This window comes from Salvelinus sp. IW2-2015, linkage group LG28 (assembly GCF_002910315.2).
Source record: "Salvelinus sp. IW2-2015 linkage group LG28, ASM291031v2, whole genome shotgun sequence".
Taxonomy (NCBI): domain Eukaryota; kingdom Metazoa; phylum Chordata; class Actinopteri; order Salmoniformes; family Salmonidae; genus Salvelinus; species Salvelinus sp. IW2-2015.
In genome coordinates, this window is record NC_036868.1 from 23,686,052 (window position 1) to 23,709,851 (window position 23,800).

The 23,800-nt window shown below is 42.7% G+C and overlaps 1 protein-coding gene across 4 annotated transcripts in view; it reads right to left on the minus strand.

Moving 5' to 3' along the window:
• Positions 1 to 14,200: 14,200 nt before the first annotated feature.
• Positions 14,201 to 23,800, minus strand: part of LOC111954313 (leucine-rich repeat transmembrane protein FLRT2) — a 35,398-nt gene continuing 25,798 nt past the window's right edge. The window contains exons 1-2 of one of the 4 annotated variants that reach the window (XM_023973939.2): positions 22,954 to 23,043; positions 14,201 to 20,174 (exon numbers count right to left, since the gene is read on the minus strand). In XM_023973939.2, the coding sequence (XP_023829707.1) occupies positions 17,656 to 19,671 (2,016 nt within the window). In that variant the 5' untranslated portion in view covers positions 19,672 to 20,174; positions 22,954 to 23,043 and the 3' untranslated portion in view covers positions 14,201 to 17,655. The other 3 variants (XM_023973937.2, XM_023973940.2, XM_023973938.2) reach the window with 3 other exon arrangements.

A 23,800-nucleotide genomic window follows, 5' to 3' on the forward strand; every position in this document is an offset into this window, starting at 1 on the left:
GGGGGGGTACTGTCACGTTCTGACCTTAGTTCCTTTTTTATGTCTTTATTTTAGTTTGGTCAGAGCGTGAGTTGGGGTGGGCATTCTATGTTGTTCTATTTCTATGTGTTTGGCCTAGTATGGTTCTCAATCAGAGGCAGGTGTCAGTCGTTGTCTCTGATTGGGAGCCATATTTAGGTAACCTGTTTTCCTTTGTGTTTTGTTGGTGGTTGTTTCCTGTGTCTGTGTTTGCACCATACGGGACTGTTTCGATTTTCGTTTGTTCATTCACTTTGTTATTTTGTATTTTTGTAGTGTTTACCACACTGCACATTGGTCCGATATCTCTTACTCCTCGTCAGAAGAAGAGGAAAGTCATTACACAGACCTTATGAAAGTTGCCCATTTTACCCTTATTCTTGTAATAAATCAAACCTAGTGATACATAACTTGACATTTCTGCCATCCATTTTGACATTGTGGGAGGATGACCAACCTTCCAAATGAATGGCAATGCATTTCTTAGCCGCTATAAATACTTGGTTACACAGTTTCTTCTGATAACAGTCTCCAGTATCAACATTTCCAAACAAACAAAAMCAGGGAGAACATACCCTTTGCTAGAACTTAGCCAGCCTTCACAAGAACATAACATRTGCAAATATGTCCCYTTTTGTGTTTAACACCTCAGAGGAATAACATTTCTGAGTGCATGATATTCAGTTTCACTGGCATATAGTACGTTCTATGGATGGTCTTAAAATGCAGTAATTTATGTCTGAGATTATATGAACATGACTGGCCATTCTAACATACATTATCTGTATCCATTCATCATCATCAATACTTCTACCAAGTCTTCCTCACATTGTGTTTGACATGTTTTGTATCATGGAGAAAAGCCTCCATCAACCCTTGATAGAGTTTGGAAATCAACTTTGGATGTTTTTCAGACTGCCTTAAAATAGTTTCAATCTTTGAAGCATCTGGCTTGTCCAATGTTTGATGCACAGAGACAGTAAAGTGTTGTATCTGCAAAAATTCACCATCACAGACTGGTCTTCCCTGGTTGCATGACCCTGCTGAGACCCCTGTCACCATCTGATCCTCCTAAGATGAGGCATGACATTAGAATTACCTTCGTGTACATTTATACATTATATTATCCAATAATATAATCAATGGTTCAATCATTTAAAATTCCCAGATCCCAGACTGTAGCTTTAGGCTTAGCTGCTGTCATGTAGCTACTGAAGGTCTACCCATCAACTCAAGAAGGAACTTTGTATCATTCACTGATATTGCTGCAAAAGTCACCTGAGACTGGTCTTCCCTGGCTATCTGACCYTGCTGGGACAGATGTCAYCATCTGATCCTGCTAAGACATGAKGAGCATAGTGTTGTGTACTGACTGTGCACCATGACAGTGAAGCCTGTAGAGCTCTATATTACTGTGTTAGTGTGAAAAGTAGGGACCTAGCTAGGGAATCTGACAGATCAAAAACTTTGCATTGCTATACTGATTAATAAAAACGAACTTTGCACTGAAAAAACTTTCGAATATCGGTATTCAATCGTTTGGTTGCTGGTTTCATGGCTTAATTCAGGTCTAGTGTGATTGAGGCAAAAATAAATGCTAACGTTAGCTAACTTTTGGTCAGCTCACTCTCTAACGATACGTCAATTGACGAAAGCTAGMCAAGTTCATTTACTCCCGTTGAAACGGGACAAAACAACGACAAAATATTTCCATACAAATAACAGCTGTTAGATAATAATATAGATAATTATAAAGTAATAATAGCCACCTCATATCGCTATCTAACAGATAGCTAKAGGCTAGAGCTGAACTGGCTGTGATAAGTTAGCTACTAGCTAGCTAATTTGTTCACCTCAGTCGAGAGGGGATGAAACGTTAGCTGACGTTGTATGTCAGTTACACAAGCTAATAGGTCAGCACTGGGAATAAACACTCGTTTAGTTATTTTATGTTAAGTTAAACAGCAGTTACCTTTCCAGCTATATCACTGATGATGATCAGTCAACTAAAAAGTAGCCAGTTTCTGCTCTGCTTGCTTTAACAACTCAGAGAAAGAGGCAACACATTGACAGCAGCTGCCACTGTTCAACTCTCCCGTGCTGGTCCAGCAAGCCTTCCAGAAGCTTTGCCTTTCACACAGCCTGTCTGTCTGCTCTGTGGTGTCCGCATGGTCCTCAATCCAGACAGTTGGAATCTCCAAGCAGCCTACGCAACCTCTCTGAGGCATCTCCATGGTCCTAAAGCACACCGGTGCCGCTTTGTGTATCTTGTTGCAATGATAAAACTGGGGGGGAGGCAAAAGTGCAATTTCAGAATGTGAAGGGGACATGACCACCCCATTCCCAGTGAAAGTTGCRTCCCTGAGGTCAATGCTAAGATTGCATAAAATATTAATATTTTGCTTTCTGGCATCCTATCCGGCTCATTTCATAAAATGTTGTCTAATGGCTGAATAGTTGGACAACTGCTGTCAATCAGGCACGTGTACAGATAGGGCTCTACCTATGCAGAGCACATGCCCCTTTGTCCTTCCAGTTTCCAAAGTGCMCTTTTAGGTGGTGGTATAATTTCACCCAAAAATATTTTCTGGAACCCACTGCCCGCTGCAAGTCATAGTGATGTGGTCAAGTTCGCCACCTTCCACCCCGGGTTGTTTGCACCTGTTGATCTGTGTTGTAAGGAGCTTGCGYGCGCCGGTTACACCTTCTTTCCAGTCTGTCCTGTACGGGGATTGTGCGTGCCGGGTGTCTAAACATGCATGGCTTGAGAGATGCAGTCGAATGTGTGTAGCTAGCTACCTAGTTTAAATAGCAACAATACTGCCACAGCWGCATAATATTTGTTTAACACTTGTTACCGCTTGAGTTAGCYGACATTATAATCAATAATATGAATTCTAGTTGGCTGATACTCTGAGCAGAGAGAGGTAGAAAGACATAGAGAGGAGGTGCTGCATCAACGGCCCTCCGACTCAACTTCATCCCTTCTTCAGTCGGGARTTACACGTGTGTCAGGCAGCAGCAACACAGGTAGTCCTATAACAAAAAAAAACACCTGCCCCTGTAAGGTCTGCTTTCGTCCCCGCTGTCATTTTAACAGAATACCACGCAGTCCTATCCTTGAATGTCCCATTTATTCAATATGAGCACTGAGTGAGATTTTACCAAATCAATAGTCATTCTGACCCTCTAGCATCAATACTAAACTCAGCAAAAAAAGAAACGTCCTCTCACTGTCAACTGTGTTTATTTTCAGCAAACATTAACATGTGTAAATATTTGTATGAACATAAAAATATTCAACAACTGAGACATAAACTGAACAATTTCCACAGACATGTGACTAACAGAAATTGAATAATGTGACCTTGAACAAAGGGGGGGGTCAAAATCAAAAGTAGAAGTCAGTATCTGGTGTGGTCACCAGCTGCATTAAGTACTGCAGTGCATCTCCTCCTCATGGACTGCATCAGATTTGCCAGTTCTTGCTATGAGATGTTACCCCACTCTTCCACCAAGGCACCTGCAAGTTCCCGAACATTTCTGGGGGGAATGGCCCTGGCCCTAGCCCTCACCCTCCGATCCAACAGGTCCCAGACATGCWCAATGGGATTGAGATCCGGGCTCTTCGCTGGCCATGGCCGAACACTGACATTCCTGTCTTGAAGGAAATCATGCACAGAACGAGCAGTATGGCTGGTGGCATTGTCATGCTGGAGGGTCATATCAGGATGAGCCTGCATGAAGGGTAYTACATGAGGGAGGAGGATGTCTTCCCTGTAACGCACAGCGTTGAAATTGCCTGCAATGACAACAAGCTCAGTCCGATGATGCTGTGACGCATCATGATGGACCCTCCACCTCCAAATCGATCCTGCTCCAGAGTACAGGCCTCAGTGTAAAGCCCCTTCCTTCGATGATAAACGCGAATCCGACCATCACCCCTGGTGAGACAAAACCGAGACTCGTCAGTGAAGAGCACCTTTTGCCAGTCTTGTCTGGTCCAGCGACGGTGGGTTTGTGCCCATAGGCRACGTTGTTGCCAGTGATGTCTGGTAAGTACCTGCCTTACAACAGGCCTACAAGCCCTGAGTCCAGCCTCTCTCAGCCTATTGCGGACAGTCTGAGGACCGATGGAGGGATTGTGCGTTCCTGGTCTAACTCGGGCAGTTGTTGTTGCCATCCTGTACCTGTCCCGCAGGTGTGATGTTCGGATGTACCGATCCTGTGCAAGTGTTGTTACACTTGGTCTGCCACTGCGAGGATGTTCAGCTGTCCGTCCTGTCTCCCTGTAGCGCTGTCTGAGGCRTTTCACATTACGGACATTGGAATTTACTGCCCTGCAGTCCTCATTCCTYCTTGCAGCATGYCTAAGGCACGTTCACGCAGATGAGCAGGGACCCTGGGCATCTTTATTTGGTGTTTTTCAGAGTTAGTAGAAAGGCCTCTTTAGTGTCCTAAGTTTTCATAACTGTGACCTTAATTACCTACCGTCTGTAAGCTGTTAGTGTCTTAACGACCGTTCCAGAGGTGCATGTTCATTAATTGTTTACGGTTCATTGAACAAGCAATGAACAGTGCTTAAACCCTGTACAACGAAGATCTGCGAAGGTACTTGGATTTTTACGAATTACCTTTGAAAGACAGGGTCCTGAAAAAGGGACGTTTCTTCTTTTGCTGAGTTTATTTGTTTTAGGCATATAGCCAACACTACAGCTAAGGTATTGCCCAGATTCAACTAAAAAGAGTCCATTGTTTTTGAAGATGTTAGAGCAGCTCATAGGAATTAAGATCTGGGTGAGACCCCATATTGGCTCTAAATTATTCACTGTGGGGGAGGTATCAGTGACTCAATGAACAGTCATCTCAATGAGCACGCACGCACGCACGCACGCACGCACACGCACACACACACACACACACACACACACACACTGAGTGATGTGCTGCTGAGAGAAAACACATTCATTACTAATCTAATGGATCAGTTTGTGTTCAGTTCTGCCCACCAATTTATCAGCTAGGTTTGTCTATACGGCTGCAGTATCTACTGTGCGCTGCACATTGAGACAGAGGCAGAGCCATTGACACACGGCGAGCAGCCATCTCACACCTGCACAGTTTAAGAGCTATGAGAATGTGGGCCGGAAGGCTATGTTATCGAACACTATTTAATTTATGCAGGTATAGGATTAATTTTGTTTTACATATACCTGATCAAAGCTAACGTAATTTGGGTTTTTATTTGGTGTATTGAAAAAAGAAAATATCAAAACTCTATCAATCTACAAAACATCTTTGATACCGTTATTTTGACATTTAAGAAATGTCAAGTTTCCAGCATCAGTTATATGGTTTCCATTTCTATATCATTTATTTCTTTATTATTCAGCAAACATACAGTATTTCCACATTACACATAATATCAATGCATGAACATCCACATACACTAGACCCACTATACAATACATTCCCCACTCCATTTCCAGTCACTCTCCTCTCATTCCTCAGTGGTGTACACTCTTATAAAGAAAGGTGCTATCTTGAAAAAAAATGGTTCTTCGGCTGTCCCCTTAGAAGAACTCTCTGAAGAACCCCTTTTGGTTCCAAGTAGAACCCTTTTGGTTCCAGGTAAAAACCTTTTGGGTTCCATGTATAACCCTTTCCACRGAGGGTTCTACGTGGAACTGTTCTACGTGGAACTAAAAAGGGTTTTCCTATGGGGACAGCCGCAGAACCTTTTTGGAACCTTTTTTCAAAGAGTGTATAGGCTATCTATGGCCTTTATTTCCCCAAGGAGCTGGAGATGTGGCACGATGCCCAAAGTCTCCGAGCTACATTCCAATAGCCGCTAATTGTGAACCTGCATGTCATGCAGGCCGTGATTGATGGCATAATTAATGACGGGCCTGTTTGATGGAGATGCCTGGCGTGGGGCTAATTCCTCTGTCAGCCCATTGTGTGGATAAGCGGCGAAGGAGGAGGCAGAGGGCCCCTGGAGATCTGTTCTATCGCTAACCTTGTCTCTGTTACAGAGACAGAGAGGTGTGCTATAGCCTACTGCTGTACTGCCGCACACACCCGGCCTAGCTCTCTCTGCCTCCCTCACTCTGCCTCTCTCACTCTGTTTTCACAATGAGCCACTGCTCGCTCCAAGCCGAACGAGTGGGAGACTGATTAAATTAAACTGCCTCACAGGTAATCATGCCAAGGTTAAAGGGATGCCGAGCAAACTGCTTTTGGCACCAACTTTCTCCTCTCTCTCCATGCAAGGCAAGGCRGCCGGTCGGTTGTCTGCAGATGTGTGCGGTTTGGACTGAGGGGACGCCGCTCCGTGCGGAATGTGGAAAATTGACTTGTCACTATCAATTTTACTGTGTGCATATCGGGAGAAAATGAACTTCTAACAACGCAGGGAGKGATATGAGGTCCTAGTCGGAGCTTGTATGACACAGAGCCCCTATAGGGTTTGGATGTTGGTTCACTGGCCTCATGGTCAAGGAAAACAACCTCGGTCTGAGAGGTTGTCATACCACTGTTGAGAAAGTAGGTATACTGTTGGAGCTAGCCGTATAAAGTCTCTTGGTTTGACAAGACTTCAGGGCATTTTTTAAACCTGATGTTTGACACAAGCCAAAACTAACATTAACATTGAATTAACATTTATTCTGATTGAATTCTATCACATTCGTATGAAACTGTTCAAATAATGGGTTACAGAGTAAAAGCAAACAGTGGTGGGAGAAAAATACATTTTGTGTCACTAAATCTAAGATAAGCACTGGGTTAAAGTGCTTACAGTAACACGAGGGAAGGGGTCTGGATGAATGAGAGAGGGGAGAGAGAGTGAAAGAGCAGAGAGAGAGAAAAAGAGAGAAACGAGAGAGAGAGATGTTTTGAATGAGTGGCGTTCAATCAGTGGGCCTCTTTTTTTCTTAAGTGGTTTCAAGGGATGTCTGTGGTTAATGACTCACCATTGGAGCGTCTCCACGTCTCATGGAGGGAGTCAGATCCGTGCGCCAAGCTGAATCGCTATCAGATGGTCCTATCTGAAACACGAGTAGCGTCTGCAGCATATGCCTAATTGGCAGTTTGAGCCTCTTGCTTCGCTGTCCGTGTTCCAACTCATTAACATGTAATGTGCACTCTGGACCAGAAGTCTACCAACGAGCGTGCATGTCGTTACATTTAAGCAGCCATGAGACCGTGGGTTTTCCCCAGCTGTGAGACAAGAGTCTGGATTTTGTATGAGGAGGAGTGGACTCTTTTTTTCCGCTGTGATCTAACGCCACCTTTCCACCCCAAGCCATGTTCTTGTAGTTTTCTCATGGGATAGTGTTCACACTAGGCTGGTTTTTGTCTCAGCTACTTCTAGTGCTAACAGTGAGAGAGAAAGAAATACAGAGAGTGTGATCGAGAGACAAATATATATAGAGAGAGAGAGACAGAGGGACAGAGAGAGAGAGAGAGAGAGAGATGATAACAGCTTGTTAAACGTGAATGTTTAATCCAAAGCCCTTCCGCACTGCTCTAATGTAACATTAATCTCCTCTAATGCAAATGTACTTCATATTACTTTAAGGGATAGATACACCAATACATGGTAGCTCCATTGTTTTTCCTAGTCTTCTCAGTACAGTGCAATCATCAGGGGCTCCAATTTGGATCCAGATTGTTTTTGACTGGTTGTTGGTTTTTTAGCTTGTTGGCCTGTAGTCTCTAAGGAATGTTTTCTTGTGAAAAATCAAATGAGAGAAAAGGTAGTTTTACGAGGGGGAGATGGACAGTTTCAAAGCTGTTGCAGAAAACGTCCGACAGGAGCTGCACATTTTGAGGTCTGACTGAAGGTACTGTAACACCGATTCATTTCCATGGTGTTTCTAGCAGTTTGTTGTTTCTCTGTAATAATGCTGAAAAGTACAGTATAGTTTAATTTTGACGATTAACATGAATTGATCTGGCACTTAGAACATTAAAACAAGATCAACATTTTAGAGTTCACCTCTTGGTTTTGTCGTTCTGAAAGCGATGAGAGACCTTTCGCCTCTTACTAATCATCAACGTCTTCCTTCATTACGGGTTTTCCCAGATGGTGCGTCGCACTCAAGGTCACAGCTGCTCTGTCCCACCTGGAATTGTGACCCCCCTTGACCCTGTAGCCCAGCGCATWTGGAGTTCCTACCATGCTCCATGCTGTCCCGGGGAAAAAGAGAGWTAGAAGTTTAATCTAGTAGTCTGTCAGGGAATTTGCTCTAAGTTTATCCTGGCAGGTGGTGTTTTAATTATTTATTTAAATGCTTGGTACACATTTAGCAGTCCATTACTTTTTTGCAGCCTTAAATGTAAATGTGTTTATTGCAGAGGCAATTTGGGCATTTTGAATTCCCTTATTTCCATTGTGCTTCATTTTGGCTCTGCATGCATAGAGTGAAATGAGCATCTTCTGTTGTTGCATTTCAGTAGTGTATACCATTGAAAACTCAAGAGGCAGTTGACATGAATGTTTTTTTCTCTCCCTCAACCAAGGAGAGAACCTTATTGCTTAAATAATAAATTTCCCTGTGATCTTTCCAAGTACATAGTGCTTATTACCTGACTATAATAAGCTATAGTAGGTAATGGCCCAACAAATAATTACATTCTTGTATTCCAACACCTGAGATGGAAAGATACATTTTGCACCAATAAGAAATGCGTAGATGACATTGATACTATTCTGATGTCAGTATGCAAACTGATGCTAAACGGGTTATAGATTAATCAACTGAATGAATGTAATATGCTAATTGTTTACCAACTGTGTTATTCAATTATCTAGCACAGAGGTAATTAACATACTTGAGACCTATTTTAGCAGCACTGGAAAAAAATGTAACTCAGGGACTCTGAGACATACAGTATTCTGACGATTGATCTAGAGACATACATAATAGTGAGGTTTGATCTAGTTCAAGACAAGCATAACATGAATTTAGGCCAGTGCTTTTTAATGATCTCTTATAATCCACTTTTAGATTCTAAAAGGGACAATTCTACATTTTCTACCTCAACCAAAAACATGATAGTAAAATTGTTGGTTTTAGTGGGGGTAAAGACGGCCGTTCGTGAGATGGGGAGTATGGAGCACGACAGCCTGTGGTTGTTATTGGGAGTGTAGGGACTGGAGAGACATCCATGAGATGTTGACAGCCTCAGCACTGCCATAGCTGGGTCTCTGGGGAACTACTGCTGGAGCAGATTTTAGACGGTTATTTTATTCAGAAAAACATTTTGTCGCCAATTAGGTCCGGGAGTAGCTGGGATGCGTCTGCTTGTAGAAGTTCTGAGAGGCAAAACAGAATGTATTTTGAGGACGGGTATGTTTGGAAAAGTAGGGAAGAGATTTTTACTGGGTTCTGAAAGCAAGTCTCTTTGGTGGCTGTAAACCTGCCATGTTTTCACACTAGTGTTCCTTTTTGGTAGATAGGGTATATTAGTCGGTAATCTCCATTGGGTTACATTGCTCATATTTTCAATCCAGTTGTAGAAACCTTGGAAGGAACAGTCTGTATACACTTGTTTACTAGTACTAGTCATTTCTAGACAGGTAATTTGTAGTTGGGTGGACATTTCCTCACATCTCAAAGCATAAGGTAGCGTACACTTGTTCTTAAACATTTATTTTACTGCGTAAACTTCAGAAATAGGTAGCCTTGGGATTTCAATGGAATCCAATGTTTTGGCCATGAAGGTAAAGTTTGTGAGTACAGCTACAAGCATCTTATTTTGTGCAAAGCAAGCCTTTAGGAAAACCAGTGCCTAGATTTAGGAAAACTAGTACAAAATAAAGTACAACTTTTGCATATTAGAAAAAAACTCCATGTTCCWATCAACCCCTGAGCCAAAACATTTTACTCACTAAGCGGTAGCCTACTTAAAAATGTTTCCACTCATTTGTGTGTTCATATGNTAAAAATGTTTCCACTCATTTGTGTGTTCATATGATTTCACCCAGAGCGGTAGGCCAAGGCAATGATCTTCAGTGGATTTGCTCTCTCCCTGTACCTAATGATGATGACCCTCTTCAGTGGAAGCAGACGGGCAGAAATTCAGTGACCCATTGTGACTCAAATTAACCCTACAGAACAGGAACAGAGGGCAAGGCCTCACCTCCATGCAGGCCATAATTAAAGCCTTTTGAAGGGGATGGAATCAGGGGAATTGAGTCAGAATTAGTGCTTTTGGCAGACAAACTGCTCAAGTGGAATCCCAGTTGACTACACTTGCTGGACATCAATGTTACATTTAATGAGAGTCCATTGACTGGTTCAACTATTTCCAGTTTGCTGTTACGAGTAATTTTAAGGGCTTGGGAGATATACAGTTGAAGTCGGAAGTTTACATCCACTTAGGTTGGAGTCATTAAAACTCGTTTTTCAACCACTCCACAAATTTTTTGTTAACAAACTATAGTTTTGGCAAGTCGGTTAGGACATCTACTTTGTGCATGACACAAGTCATTTTTCAAACATTTGTTTAACGACAGATTATTTTATTACTGTATCACAATTCCAGTGGCTCAGAAGTTTACATACACTGAGTTGACTGTGCCTATAAACAGCTTGGAAATTTACAGAAAACTATGTCATGGCTTTAGAAGCTTCTGATAGGCTAATTGACATCATTTGAGTCAATTGGAGGTGCACCTATGGATGTATTTCAAGGCCTACCTTCAAACTCAGTACCTCTGACATCATGGGAAATTCAAAAGAAATCAGCCAAGAACTCAGAAATAAAATGTAGACCTCCACAAGTCTGGTTCATCCTTGGGAGAAATTTCGAAACGCCTGAATGTACCACATTCATCTGTACAAACAATAGTACGCAAGTATAAACACCATGGGACCACGCAGCCATCATACCGCTCAGGAAGGAGGCACGTTCTGTCTCCTAGAGATGAACGTACTGTGGTGCGAAAAGTGCAAATCAATCCCAGAACAACAGCAAAGGACCTTGTGAAGATGCTGGAGGAAACCAGTACAAAGTATCTTTATCCACAGTAAAAAGAGTCCTATATTGACATAACCTGAAAGGCCGCTAAGCAAGGAAGAAACCAYTGCTCCAAAACCCCCATTAAATAAACAGACTACGGTTTGCAACTGCACATGGGGACAAATATCGTACTTTTTGGAGAAATGTCCTCTGGTCTGATGAAACAAAAATATAACTGTTTGGCCATAAYGATCATCGTTATGTTTGGAAGAAAAAGGGGGAGGCTTGCAAGCCGAAGAACACCATYCCAACCGTGAATCACGGGGGTGGCAGCATCATGTTGTGATGGTGCTTTGCTGCAGGAGGGACTGGTGCACTTTACAAAAAAGATGGCATCATTAGAAGGAACAATTATGGGATAATATGAAGCAACATCTCAAGACATCAGTCAGGAAGTTAAAGCTTGGTCACAAATGTGTCTTCCAATACAATTGACACAAGCATTACTTTCAAAGTTGTGGCAAAATTGCTTAAGGACAACAAAAGTCAAAGTATTGTGGCCGTCACAAACCCTGACCTCAATCCTATAGAAAAATGTTGTGGCAGAACTAAAAAAGCTGTGTGCGTGCAAGGAGGCCTACAAACCTGACTCAGTTACACCAGCTCTGTCAGGAGATGGGCAAAATTCACCCAACTTATTGTGGGAAGCTTGTGAAGGCTAACCGAAAATGTTTGACCCAAGTTAAACAATTTAAAGGCCAATGCTACCATATACAAATTGAGTGTATGTAAACTTCTGACCCACTGGGAATGTGATGCGACGAAATAAAAGCTTGAAATAAAATCATTCTCTCTACTATTATTCTGAAGTCATATTCTTCAAATAAAAGTGGTGAATCGTAATTGACCTAACACAGAATTTTTACTAGGATGTAAATGTCAGGATTGTGAAAAAACGAGTTTAATGTATTTTGGCTAGGTGTATGTAACTTCCGACTTGCAACTGTATACTGATTAACTCTGAGCAGCCAGATTATCTTGTTAATGACAAATAACTAATATGTTAATCTGAGGTGACATGTACTGTATACAATGTTAAATGTCATTATTTTTTACATTCATCTAATTGAGGCCATGTTTGGCACCAGTCATGAGGAGTGGACTACAGACCAGAACAAATGTTATTTATCTGAGGGAAGAATATGAGAATACATATGTTCCCTTAATGATTCAGAATGCCGGATTTATATTTCATGAGATCTAGGCCTATCGAACGTGGTGTACACTGCCAGCACATTGTCTGCTAATTCAGTGATATTAAGGATATCAGGTCATTAGCCCAATAACGTTTGGTGTGCGGGTTAAACACAGTCTGTGGTTAATTGTCAGAGTGAATTAAGATGAGGCTAATGGTGTTGTTAGTGAGGTGTGGTTTGTAAAGGCATTGTGGAGAAGTGGGAAGGAATGTTAATTTCTGGTGAGAAAAAAACATTGATGATAGGAATTTAAAGCATTAAATAGGGATGCACTTGTGTTAAACAGTAGAAACAGACTGGTTTCAACTGAACGCTAAGCAGTATACCCATGACGTGTGACTGATAACTAGGTACAAATAAGTGGATAAACTATGGTAACACACCTGTAGGAATAAGTGGATGAAAGGTCAAATAAGAATAAGTACATAACTCTGTAGATAGTGGTATAAAGGCCCAGTGTTGACCCAGAACAGTACTCCATTACATAATTTGACTGTCCACACACACACACACAACACACACAACACACACACACCACAACACACACACACACACACAACACACACACCACACACACACACACACACACACACACACACACACACACACACACACACACACCACACGCAGCGATAACAAGGTCAAGTAACTATTGTCAGATGGAGCAAGTCAAGGGAAAAGTACCTGTCAGTACATTATTGACATGTAAAATACACTTCTTCTCGTATTTATTTGGACAGTCAAGATTTGTTTCTTTTTTTTGCTTTATACTCTAGCTTTTGGATTTGAAAATCAAAATGTTTCATATGAGGCGACAGTAGAATGATGTCACCTTTAATTTGAGGGTATTTTCATAAATATATGTTAATAAGAACAAATTCTTATTTTCAATGACAGCCTACTAGGGAACAGTGGGTCAACAGCCTTGTTCATGAGCAGAACGACAGATTTTTACCTTGTCAGCCAGGGGATTCAATCAAGCAACCTTTCGGTTACGGGCACAACGCTCTAGCCACTAGGCTACCTGCCGGCCCATATCTAAAACGCCCATTTGAAGAAGTCATAAATATTTGGACAAATTCACTTATAGTGTATTAAAGTAGTAAAAAGTGTAGTATATGATCCCATATGTATAGCAATGACTACATCACGCTTGTGACTCTACAAACTTGTTGGATGCATTTACATCTTGTTTGGGTTGATTCTGATTATATTTTGCTCAATAGGAACTGATTGGTGAATGATGACTGGAGTACTGTAAATATGATTTTTCTGAACAGTAAATTAGTCCTGACAATGCCATGACTAAGAAAAATCATAAATGAATCATGAATAATGATGAGTGAGAAAGTTACAGAGGTTACAACAAAACATGCTAACCTCTCACCATTACCAATAACAGAGGTGCTCAATAGGAACTGATTGGTGAATGATGACTGGAGTACTGTAAATATGATTTTTCTGAACAGTAAATTAGTCCTGACAATGCCATGACTAAGAAAAATCATAAATGAATCATGAATAATGATGAGTGAGAAAGTTACAGAGGTTACAACAAAACATGCTAACCTCTCACCATTACCAATAACATGGGGTGTTAGCATTTTTTTTGGGGGGGGGGTATGATCTTTGCGACCCAACACGTTTGTAGTCACAAGCTTGATGTACCCATTGTGTACTAGGAATATGCGACCAAATACTAAACTGTTGACWAATTKAATACACCGTAACTAAATTTGTCCAAACACGTAAAGTGTTTTCTTTACTAAATGGTAAAACAGATATTTATGAAAATACCTTCAAACAAAAGGTAATACTTTCGCATTGATTACAGAGCCAAACAAATGAAAAAYGCTTCACTGTCCAAATAAATACGGAGGGGAGTGTAAATTATATGTTTCAATGAGCCTATAATCTTCTGACTGAAATGACAATGAATGATATCAAATCACATATCACATAATGGCTCTTTTATTTGCAAAAAGCTTAACTTCTATATTTACATTTTGTGCAAAAACATTTAAAGGTTTCAAGGACTTTACATCGTAAGTTAACCTCAAGGCACATACATGGGACAACAACAATATTTTATCATGAGAAAAAAGAAATGTAACTTTGGTTCCTAAGTAGCATATTAGTTTATGTTGTTAAAGTCAAAACAACTCAATGTCGAAATGAAAAGCCATATTAGCCGTGAACCCCAAGCCAAATGACATGCATTGTTAATTTTCAGCATACTTTCTTCTGTCAAATGATACATGAACAAATAACCTGTCGTTGTTCATATTATTTCCATTCATTCGACCCAGCAGCTGTAAGAGAAAGTGTTCATTATCCAAAACACAGAAAGTGTAATTGCTGAAGACTTCTAGTTTGCTGAGGACTTTTATGTTGGTCTACAAGGTGTATTTCACATGAGGGATTTGCCGTCAAACTGAACAAAGACAACTAAAAAATGTATTCAATTTTATTCACTTGGGTGCTTATTTTGATTCGACCTCTCAGTGATTTAACATAATTATTCCAATGAGAATGAATGAGCTTTAAGGAAATTACCATCAAAGCCTGRAACTAATAAACAGAGGTTACAGTCTCTCTTTTTCTTTCACTCTTTCTCCCTCTTTCTCGAATGTGTTCGGTCTAATTCCATTGGTCACGCCATTGCGTTTTGTGTACTTTCTTCAAATGAGGGAGGGAATTAAGAGTAATGTACTGCCACAAATAAACAACAAGGCTTGTCAGTCACTTTGTATCATTACCCAGCACCACTCAAGGCRTCGTTACGAATGAACAGGCTTTCATTATTAACTATGTGTTGGGTCTATTGCCGTCTGTCACTCGTCGTTTTTTTCCACCAATATGAAAATATGTGCTTTCCATACAGTAACTATTCAATTACTGTCATTGTCTCTTTCACAGTTTAAACATTGCTTCTTCTCTGAAAAAAGTCCTTGAACAAACTAAGTGCAGTTAGCCGGTACAGTACTGCATAAAGGTAAGGCAATAAATGGACCTCTATCACTTCTTGGAACATTCTTTAATTTGGGGAATAGTGTTGCAACAGGTTGGCCTGAAAGACTAACATTACATTTAAATCCTAATCACGAGTGAAAATAAAGATACTTTGCTGTGTGGGATTATTGTCAGACAGGCTGACTTTGCCACAGGCAGGTAGGAAGTGTTCAGTGGATACATAACCTGTTAAACCACTCCGGCCATGTAGCAGTCTGACCTTAGGTCAGTAAATGTCGGTGGGATGTTTTACATAACTTGCCATGCAGCAGTGTCAAACTGACCTTAGGTTAGYTTACGCCAGTGGGGATTATTGGACGTAACTTCTAATGTGTATCAAACTGACTTCAGGTCAGCTTCCGCTGGTGGGGCTTTAACACAGGGTGATAAACCGATATGTGTACGTTCGYAGACAAAGTGGAGACACTTTGATAACCACAGAAGAGCAACTGTTATTTCTAAATGAAACAAATGTATTTCTGATTTATAAATATATATTTGACTCAAAACCCCATGAAAGCTTAAGCATCAACGTGAATAATGGCATTATAGTGTCTATTGCGTCATAAGTTCCCTACCTACTATTTCTGGATCTACTAAAGGAGTTATTACTAACGGCAGATATGCACTGGCATGGCAATTCTTCAAAGAGAGACAAGACAACAGAGAATTTTGTCCATTAACGCCCGATCGCAAAACGAGCGTTCCACCCTTAAAATGATGTTTACTATTGATACTTTCAAATTCTAGCCAAACCAATGCAATGTAGTGGTTTTTATGGTGTATTTAAGCCAGTGATTTGGTGCCCTGTGAATGGTTAAACTCTTGTCATTTGACCTTCCCCTCTCTCTCTCTCACTCTTCTCCCTCTCCCAGCTTGTGATTCGAACTGCCAAGTGAAAAATAACGTCTGCATATTTTCTCCCTTTTATGGATGAGGATTATGAGTGGGGCAGAGGGGGGGGGGGGGGGGGGATTCTTTTGAACTCGGTCTGCAAAATAAAATACTTGTCAAAGCAAATAAAGTCTGAGTAAGAAGTGCATGATAAAGAATCCTCAGTGGCACCAGACATTCCTATCTGAGAGCCAACATTGTTTGGAATTGATGATGAATGTGTAGCTCGAACCAATCAATCAATCAATCAATCAATAGAATAGTCCAACCCATGTAGACAATAAAACACATCACATGCTACAGTTGGAAAGTCCTTCTATCAACACATTGTAAAGCAGATAACAGATAAACGCCTTGATTGTTTATTGTGATTCACTCAATTTTCATTTGAGTACTTAACAATGGAGGACAAAAGAAAAGGCAGAGGAATGTACGTCTGTGAGTGTATCTCCTACACATTCATCATCACGGCAGACACCACCCGGCAAAGACAAGACACGCAACACAACCTCATGGACCTCGGCCATGATAATATCCGTATCATTTAGCCGCTGAACAACAGAGCTGAGCACTGTTCATTTTAAATGATTCCATAAGTAGCTCCGCGACCATTAATACTCTAAACAATGCCATTTGAGAATGAGTAATGTAATGCATCTGAGGTAATGGACTCATGGGATGCTGGAGGTAAGGGATCTCAGACTACCGCTACCTCTCTCTCTACTCTATACTGACTGAGAAAACATKCCCCCTAGTGGCCACAACTGGAAAAACCTCCTGTATCAATGGAGGCAAACCTATATCCCTCCCATCCCTACCACATTGAAAAGTGTTCACTTAGTCCTGTTAAGGTAGTCTCCCTACCATCCCTTCCACATTCAAACGTGTTCACTTAGTCTTGTGAGGGCAAAAGGGGGTGTTGAAAAGTGTGCCCATTCCTCTGATGGGATTTCCACAAAAAGCTCATTTGAATGGCTGCTTACACTCTCTGTTGCATTTGGAAGTGCACTCTGATTCTTTAAAAAAATACCACCAGTGCTTATTTTCCACTGCAGTCTAATCAGCAGTGTTAGTTTTCCCAGCCCACTGTGTTATCTTAACTAGTGTTTCTGTGAGGGGGTGGCTCTGCACAAAGGCCATATTTTTGCTTCTGTGGTTAGCAAAGAGTCCCAGCCCTCATAGCGCCCAACAACCCAAAAACCTGACAGACAGGACACCGTTYGTCAGAACCAACCCAGCGTGCCGTGATTGTACAAATTTCTATGTACAGACAATACTTGAGCAAAAACCACTTACTGTATTTAAAACCCGCTGATTAGAAAAAACATATGTATTCCTTTTTTACTAAGAATAAAAAAGATTGCAGATAGAATTCCACATTATTGTCCACAGTATAAATTACATCGTAGACAGAACTTGGAAATATATATGGTACAGTATATTTAACTAGTTTTTTTTTCTTTTTCTGTCAGACAACCGGTGTGGGAATATCCTGTGAGAAGCATCACGTGTGGCAGAACTCGGTGCTGGGAACATTGCTGCTCTTGCAGTAGGCTAAGCTATTGTCACTGAGGTGGCAGTCTCTGAAGCCGATGCCTCCGTTGGGTGTGTAGATGGGCTGAATCCTGAAATCCCCTTTCAAAAGTTGCTCATTGTTCAGCGAGACTATCTGAAAGCTGGTCTCAGTCATTTCCAGTATAGAGTTATCCTTTTTGGTMCCTGCCTCGCAGTAGTCGTCTTTTCTCCTGCCCCGGTTGTATTTCCACTTGGACGACTCCGAGCGGCTCTTCTTGTGCATGTGCCAACAAAACAGGCTCAGCAGTATTACCAGGACGACCAGGACGGCCCCACCGATCACCCCGGCCAAAAGGAGGGTGGAGTGGGCGTCCTGTTGGGCTTGCTCTGACCCTGTGGCCTTGTTGTTATTGGAGTTGGATGAGGACGACTTGGTCCTGGCCTCGGAGCATATTGTATCCTCGCCTGGSCGGTAGGAGTTGAGGGTGTCCAGTACGTACACACAGATCCGGTACACTGACTTGGGCTCCAGGTTGGTCAAGCTTAGCTTCCGCCTGTCCCCACTCAGCGTCCTCTCGCGGCTGACGTCGCTCATTAGGCTCTTGCCCATCTTGACCCAGGTCACCTTGTAGGCTGTGACGGTGAAGTAGGAAGCCCAGCTTACCTCGATGCAGGAGGCATTGACCACATGGAAGGATATCCGTAGGGGGTCCTCATATGGGGGCAGTGGGCCAGCGGGGTGGGGAGGCAGGGCAGGGGGAAGGGAGGGCGATGTGAGGTAGGAGGAAGATGTGGAGATGGGGATGGAAGTGGTCATGGCGGTGGTAAGGAAGGTGGTGGAGGCGGTGGTGGGGAGTTGGGGGTGTGGGGGCGTAGAGCGCAGGGTGGGCCAGAGGTCGGGCTGGAGGTCTGTCCCGCCTGAGCACTGGATAGCATCCAGGGTGAGTTCTCTGATTGCCATGCCGCGCACCCTCTCAGGGCTCTGGCACATGAACCCGCGCACGTTGATGGAGCCTGGCAGCGACTTGAGCCACACCACCACCCATTTGACRGTGCAGTCACAGCGCCACGGGTTGTTCCGAACGGTGAGCTGTCTGAGGCTGAYGAGGCCGTCAAAGACCCCCTGTGTCAGCGTCTGCAACTGGTTGTTGGATATATCCAGTCTCTCGAGCCTCTGAAGGTCAGAGAAGGCCATCACTGGAATATGGTCCATCTGATTATCCTGCAGGCTGAGCTTGACCAGGGACTGGGTCGGGAGGAGKGGTGGGGGGAACGTCAGAGAGTTACGAGCCAGCGCCAGCTCCCGGAGGGTGGACAGCTCCTGGAACGTCCCCGGGGCCACGCCCTCGTCCGTCAACAAGTTCCCATCCAGCAGTAGGCGTTGGAGCCGCGTCACGTTCTGAAACGCTTCCTCAGCGATGACGGCGATGCGGTTCTCGTCCAATCGCAGCTCCTTGAGGTCCTCCGGAAGACCAATGGGGACACTGCTCAGGTGGTTCTTGGTGAGGAAGAGCAGCTTGAGGCTGACGGCCTCCCGGAACGCCCCCTCCTCCACCCCCACGGTAGAGATGGAGTTATCATCCAGGTGGAGCTCCTCTAGGCGGGGAAGCTGGGCCAAGGCAGCCCTGGAGATGGTCTGGATGTTGTTCTCCTGCAGGTGGAGCACCCGGATGTTCTTGGGCAGGTTGAGAGGAAACTCATCCAGCTGGTTGCCGTAGAGAAATACAGTCTCCACGGAGGCCACATTGTGTAGTTCCCATGGGAACCCAGCGTTGTTGATCTGGTTATTGTGGAGGTAGAGGATCTTGTAGCCCTCTGTCACCCCCAGAGGTACCGATGTCAGGCTCCGYTCGTTGCAGTAAACAAATGTTTTGTCGCAGCGGCACTCCTCCGGGCACGAGGCTGCGGGGCGGCTGAAGTGCAAGTTGAGGCTCAGGAGGACTGTCAACCAGAAACGCAGAAATGACCCCCAATTTTTATTCCACAGCCTGACATGAAACTCCATAGTGGAAAAACAGAAGGAGAGGAACGGCCTCAAAAAGCAACAACAAAAAATGTATTAAAAAGGGAAAAGGATTGAAGGCGATGAAGTAAATCCCCCAAAATAGTCGACAAAAACGAAAGTCCTCTAAAATAGTTTGACAATGCTCAGTTCACTTCTTCACGGGGTGGTAGAACAGGAAGCCGTAGGGTTAGGCTTAATCCCCCTGTAATTGGTTAGTCCTCAGCTTTAAGAGGAAGGAGTGTCGCATTAGGAAGAGCAGGTCCTCTGACTGAAGCTGACTCTGACTCCATCCATGCTGATATATTAGACCATGGCAGGGCTCCACAGTCTCAGCTCCTCCTCAAAGCCCAAGCCTGGGCCAATTTAATGCCAAGTCGCAGCTGAGAGCTACCGTGTCCGGGGCCTCCTTCTCTCCTCTCCTCGCCACACGCCCGTCAACGTCACACACTGCTGGTCCCCGCCCGGGGCAGCGTCCAGGTGGTGTGACATTTGGATCCAGAGACCTGTTCCACAAGACAAAAGAAAGGTGAGATAAGGGGGGGGGGGGGGTTCAGGGCAGGGGTGGTCTGTTTTTCTCCGTGAGAAAAAAAGAGCTGTCTATAACTCACGTGCACACAAAGGCTGAAAAAATTACTCTGTTTCACATACATATTCAGACCCATAAACACATAGATCGTAGACACACACTCACACACACACTCTCTCTCTCTCTGTCTCGCTCACACACACAAACATACTTAACCCGCACACAGATCCACACACACTGACACTCTCACACCTTTGAAATGTATGCACAGGCTATTTCTTTCACAATTTCAAACCGTCTGATAAAAATGCAGGAGCGTTCTAGCACATCCGGTTTAGCAGACATAAAGGGGCTTTCATTCCTTCCTCTCGGTCAAAGAGGAGAGAATATAATAGCTGCTATAACAGCATGGACATTCTGCGCTTTCTACAACAACAAGTCAATGCCTCAGTGCTGAACAACACGCTAATACACACATTGCAATTATTTTGAGCTGTCTGAAACATAAATTAGACATAACGGAGACATAAAAGGAGAAAAAGCAACAGAAAGGAGATAAAAATACTGCCCGAAAGCAAAACTACTGCCTGAAAGACTTATTGGGCAGCCCTTTGACTTGTGTGAAAACAGTCTCTTCTTTTTCTTTGCCTTTGTTAGAGCAGACAGTGCTTTGAAGTGAGAGCTGATAAACACATTGTGCTTACAGTAGACAGAGAGAGGTGTTGTTTTGCCTCTTAAGGTGCACCATGCACATTACATAAGTAGGCCAGACACACCACCAACCATCTCCAGCACATATACATGATATAAGGCACGGCAAAATGAAATGAAAGGGGAGTGTGTGGGTTGGCGGGGTGGGGGATGTATAGTGGGACTTTATACCAATCCCAGAGTGACAAACACAGCCTGTCAAATGAAATGGGATTGGAAAATAATTTAGCTCCTCCACCTGCGATAAATGATCGATACTGGACTATTTCTCAACATGGTTTAGAGGTTTAGAGTGGGCACAAGGCCACCGAGTTACAGTAAGGCCTCAGCTCCCCACATCCCAGTATTCGAGTTGCCCATCACACATGTTCCATCCAGAAGACTGAAAGATACTGCTTGTCATCGGTGCTTTTAACTTAACAGGAGCACTGCACATGTCAATGCTCAATAGGCCCATACATTTAATAAATAATGGGTTTGATGGTCTGCATTTTATATAGGTCATATAGGATAGGAAGAATGGGCATAGGGGGAGATTAAGGTTATCTGCATTCGTAGGTTGCTCTGTAGCCTGATGAGTGATGAGATGTGGCACCACTGCTCCTTATAAGGACGAAGCAAAACAATATGAAATACATCTGTGATCTACTTTTCTAAATTGAAAAGAGCTCAATTTAATCAAATAAGCTTCAGGGGAAATAAGGAGATACCACAAGCTGCAATAAATGTGCTGCCACAGCAMAAACATCTACAATGATTATAGCTGCATAAATAAAGACTGTGGACATTGGAATTAATTSTGGAGTAAAAATACATCTAAGCACTGAACAAAATTCTCATATGGACACAATAAAGTTGGCCTTGCATGTGTCCAAATCCAAAAATGACATGGACAGAGAGCAAGGTGTATGTGTGAACAGATAAAATAACGTTTTTCGGTTGAGGCCAGGTTCAATCCGATTAGGACTGGATTAAACGACAGAAATGCAATTAAAAGTTTTAAAAGGATAGGCTATTTAAAAGGCGATAAGAAGCGGATCAGGTGTAGGCTACTTCAAAGGCAGCGCAGTGAGTGGTGTTCAATTGAATGAATTATTACAAAAGGGATTGAGAGCCGTGCTGAGCATTGAGATTGCAAATGCAAACGAAGGCTTTGCTTTTCTCTGAAAAGAAACACAAAAATCTAAAGCAGTGCGCTTTGTAGCTAAGCATTGATCTTTGACATCTAATAATGGATTAATAAATTATACAACTGATAAATAAACGATAAAAAACGAACTGAGAATGTACAAATTGACCATATTTCCTTTAGAGATAGCAKAGGGTTGTGAGGAGAATAGAATATATTAGGCAGCAGTTTGGCTGGGAATAAAATTAGCACCATAGCTCTTAACAATGGCAGTGCTTCYATGTATATATATCCATAATAAATCACATCTAGTTCAATCTACTCATACAGCCTAACAAACTAGAACTCTATATAAACTATTTAAATAAGTTGTAGTGTAGTTCTTTATATAGCCTTTATGATGCTATAAAACATTTGGGCTACTGTAGCCTACCTTAGACGAGGCTTTATCCATATTCATTGTATGCCCCTTACCATGTTCAACTCTTTTCTTTATCCTTCATGCAATCCTAGAATATGACTGTGCGCAATGATCCAGCGCCATTCGGTATTGTTTGTGCGAATCGCTTCCAAGCGCCCTGCCACCCGTGGGTCTACCGGACAGCATGCTGCCTGAGTCGGGGAACAATCTTCTGCTCTGTCCGCACTTTTCTGCAATTCCGGGGCATGCAGCTCAACCTATGACTACACTCAGCTCAGCCCGCCTCAAAACCCTGGGCAATGCATTCGAGCCGGAGAGTGGGACTATATGGACCAGAGGCAGCACCGACTTCTCTCGAAACAGTGAACACGAACTTGCCAAGGTATCCGAGTTGTTTTGGGGACGATAAACGTGCCTTCTATGCTCGGAATCCCAAAGAGATGTTTGCTAAAATGAATTCCGTTGATAGTGATGTGTGTGCAGTGCACCGCTCACCTCTGTCTTGCGCTCTCTCTCTCGCTCTCTTCTCTCCCTCTCTCATCGTCGCTCAGGTCCCTCCTACCCTACCCTTCCCTGAATAAAGAATGCGTCTCCCGGTGCAGCTCGGAGAGAGATGGCTAGGAGCCACGTACTGCTCCTCCCAACACTGCTGCCCTCATACTTCCTCTGTTATCAGGGAATTTCAACTTTCTTGTTTTTCTGGAGAACTTTATATTCAGCCTATGCATTTGTCACTATATATTTTTCCTATACACAATAGTTTATTAGCAATGGTCCAAAACGCAACGACTAGACTGACCTGGATAAAGTAGCCTACATTTCCAAGCTCACTTCACATTTCTATTCGGTTTTCAGGACGGCAGACCTCTGCTTAATTCTGTCTACATTTACAGTCAAAAGTTTGGACACACCTACTCATTCAAGGGTTTTTCTTTATTTTGCCTATGTTCTACATTGTACATTAATAGTGAAGACATCAAAACTATGAAATAACAAATATGGAATAATGTAGTAACCAAAAAAGTGTTAATTAAACATAKATTTTAGATTTTAGATTCTTCAAAGTAGCCACCCTTTGCTTTGATGACAGCTTTGCACACCCTTTCATGCAATTTTTTTCTAGTTTGCGATTCATATTTTTTTTATTGAAAGTGAATTACGCTGGTAAACACATTCTTAACYGCTCTGGTGACAAACACTTTTTGCCTTATCTCCATTCATCCACATGGCTGTTGGCTGCCCAAAAACAGAGGCTGTGGGAAAACCTATTCAAGTCAATAAATGCATTTATAAAATGTTATAAAACTATGTATTATTTGCTCGCTAGCTAACTAGATTGCTG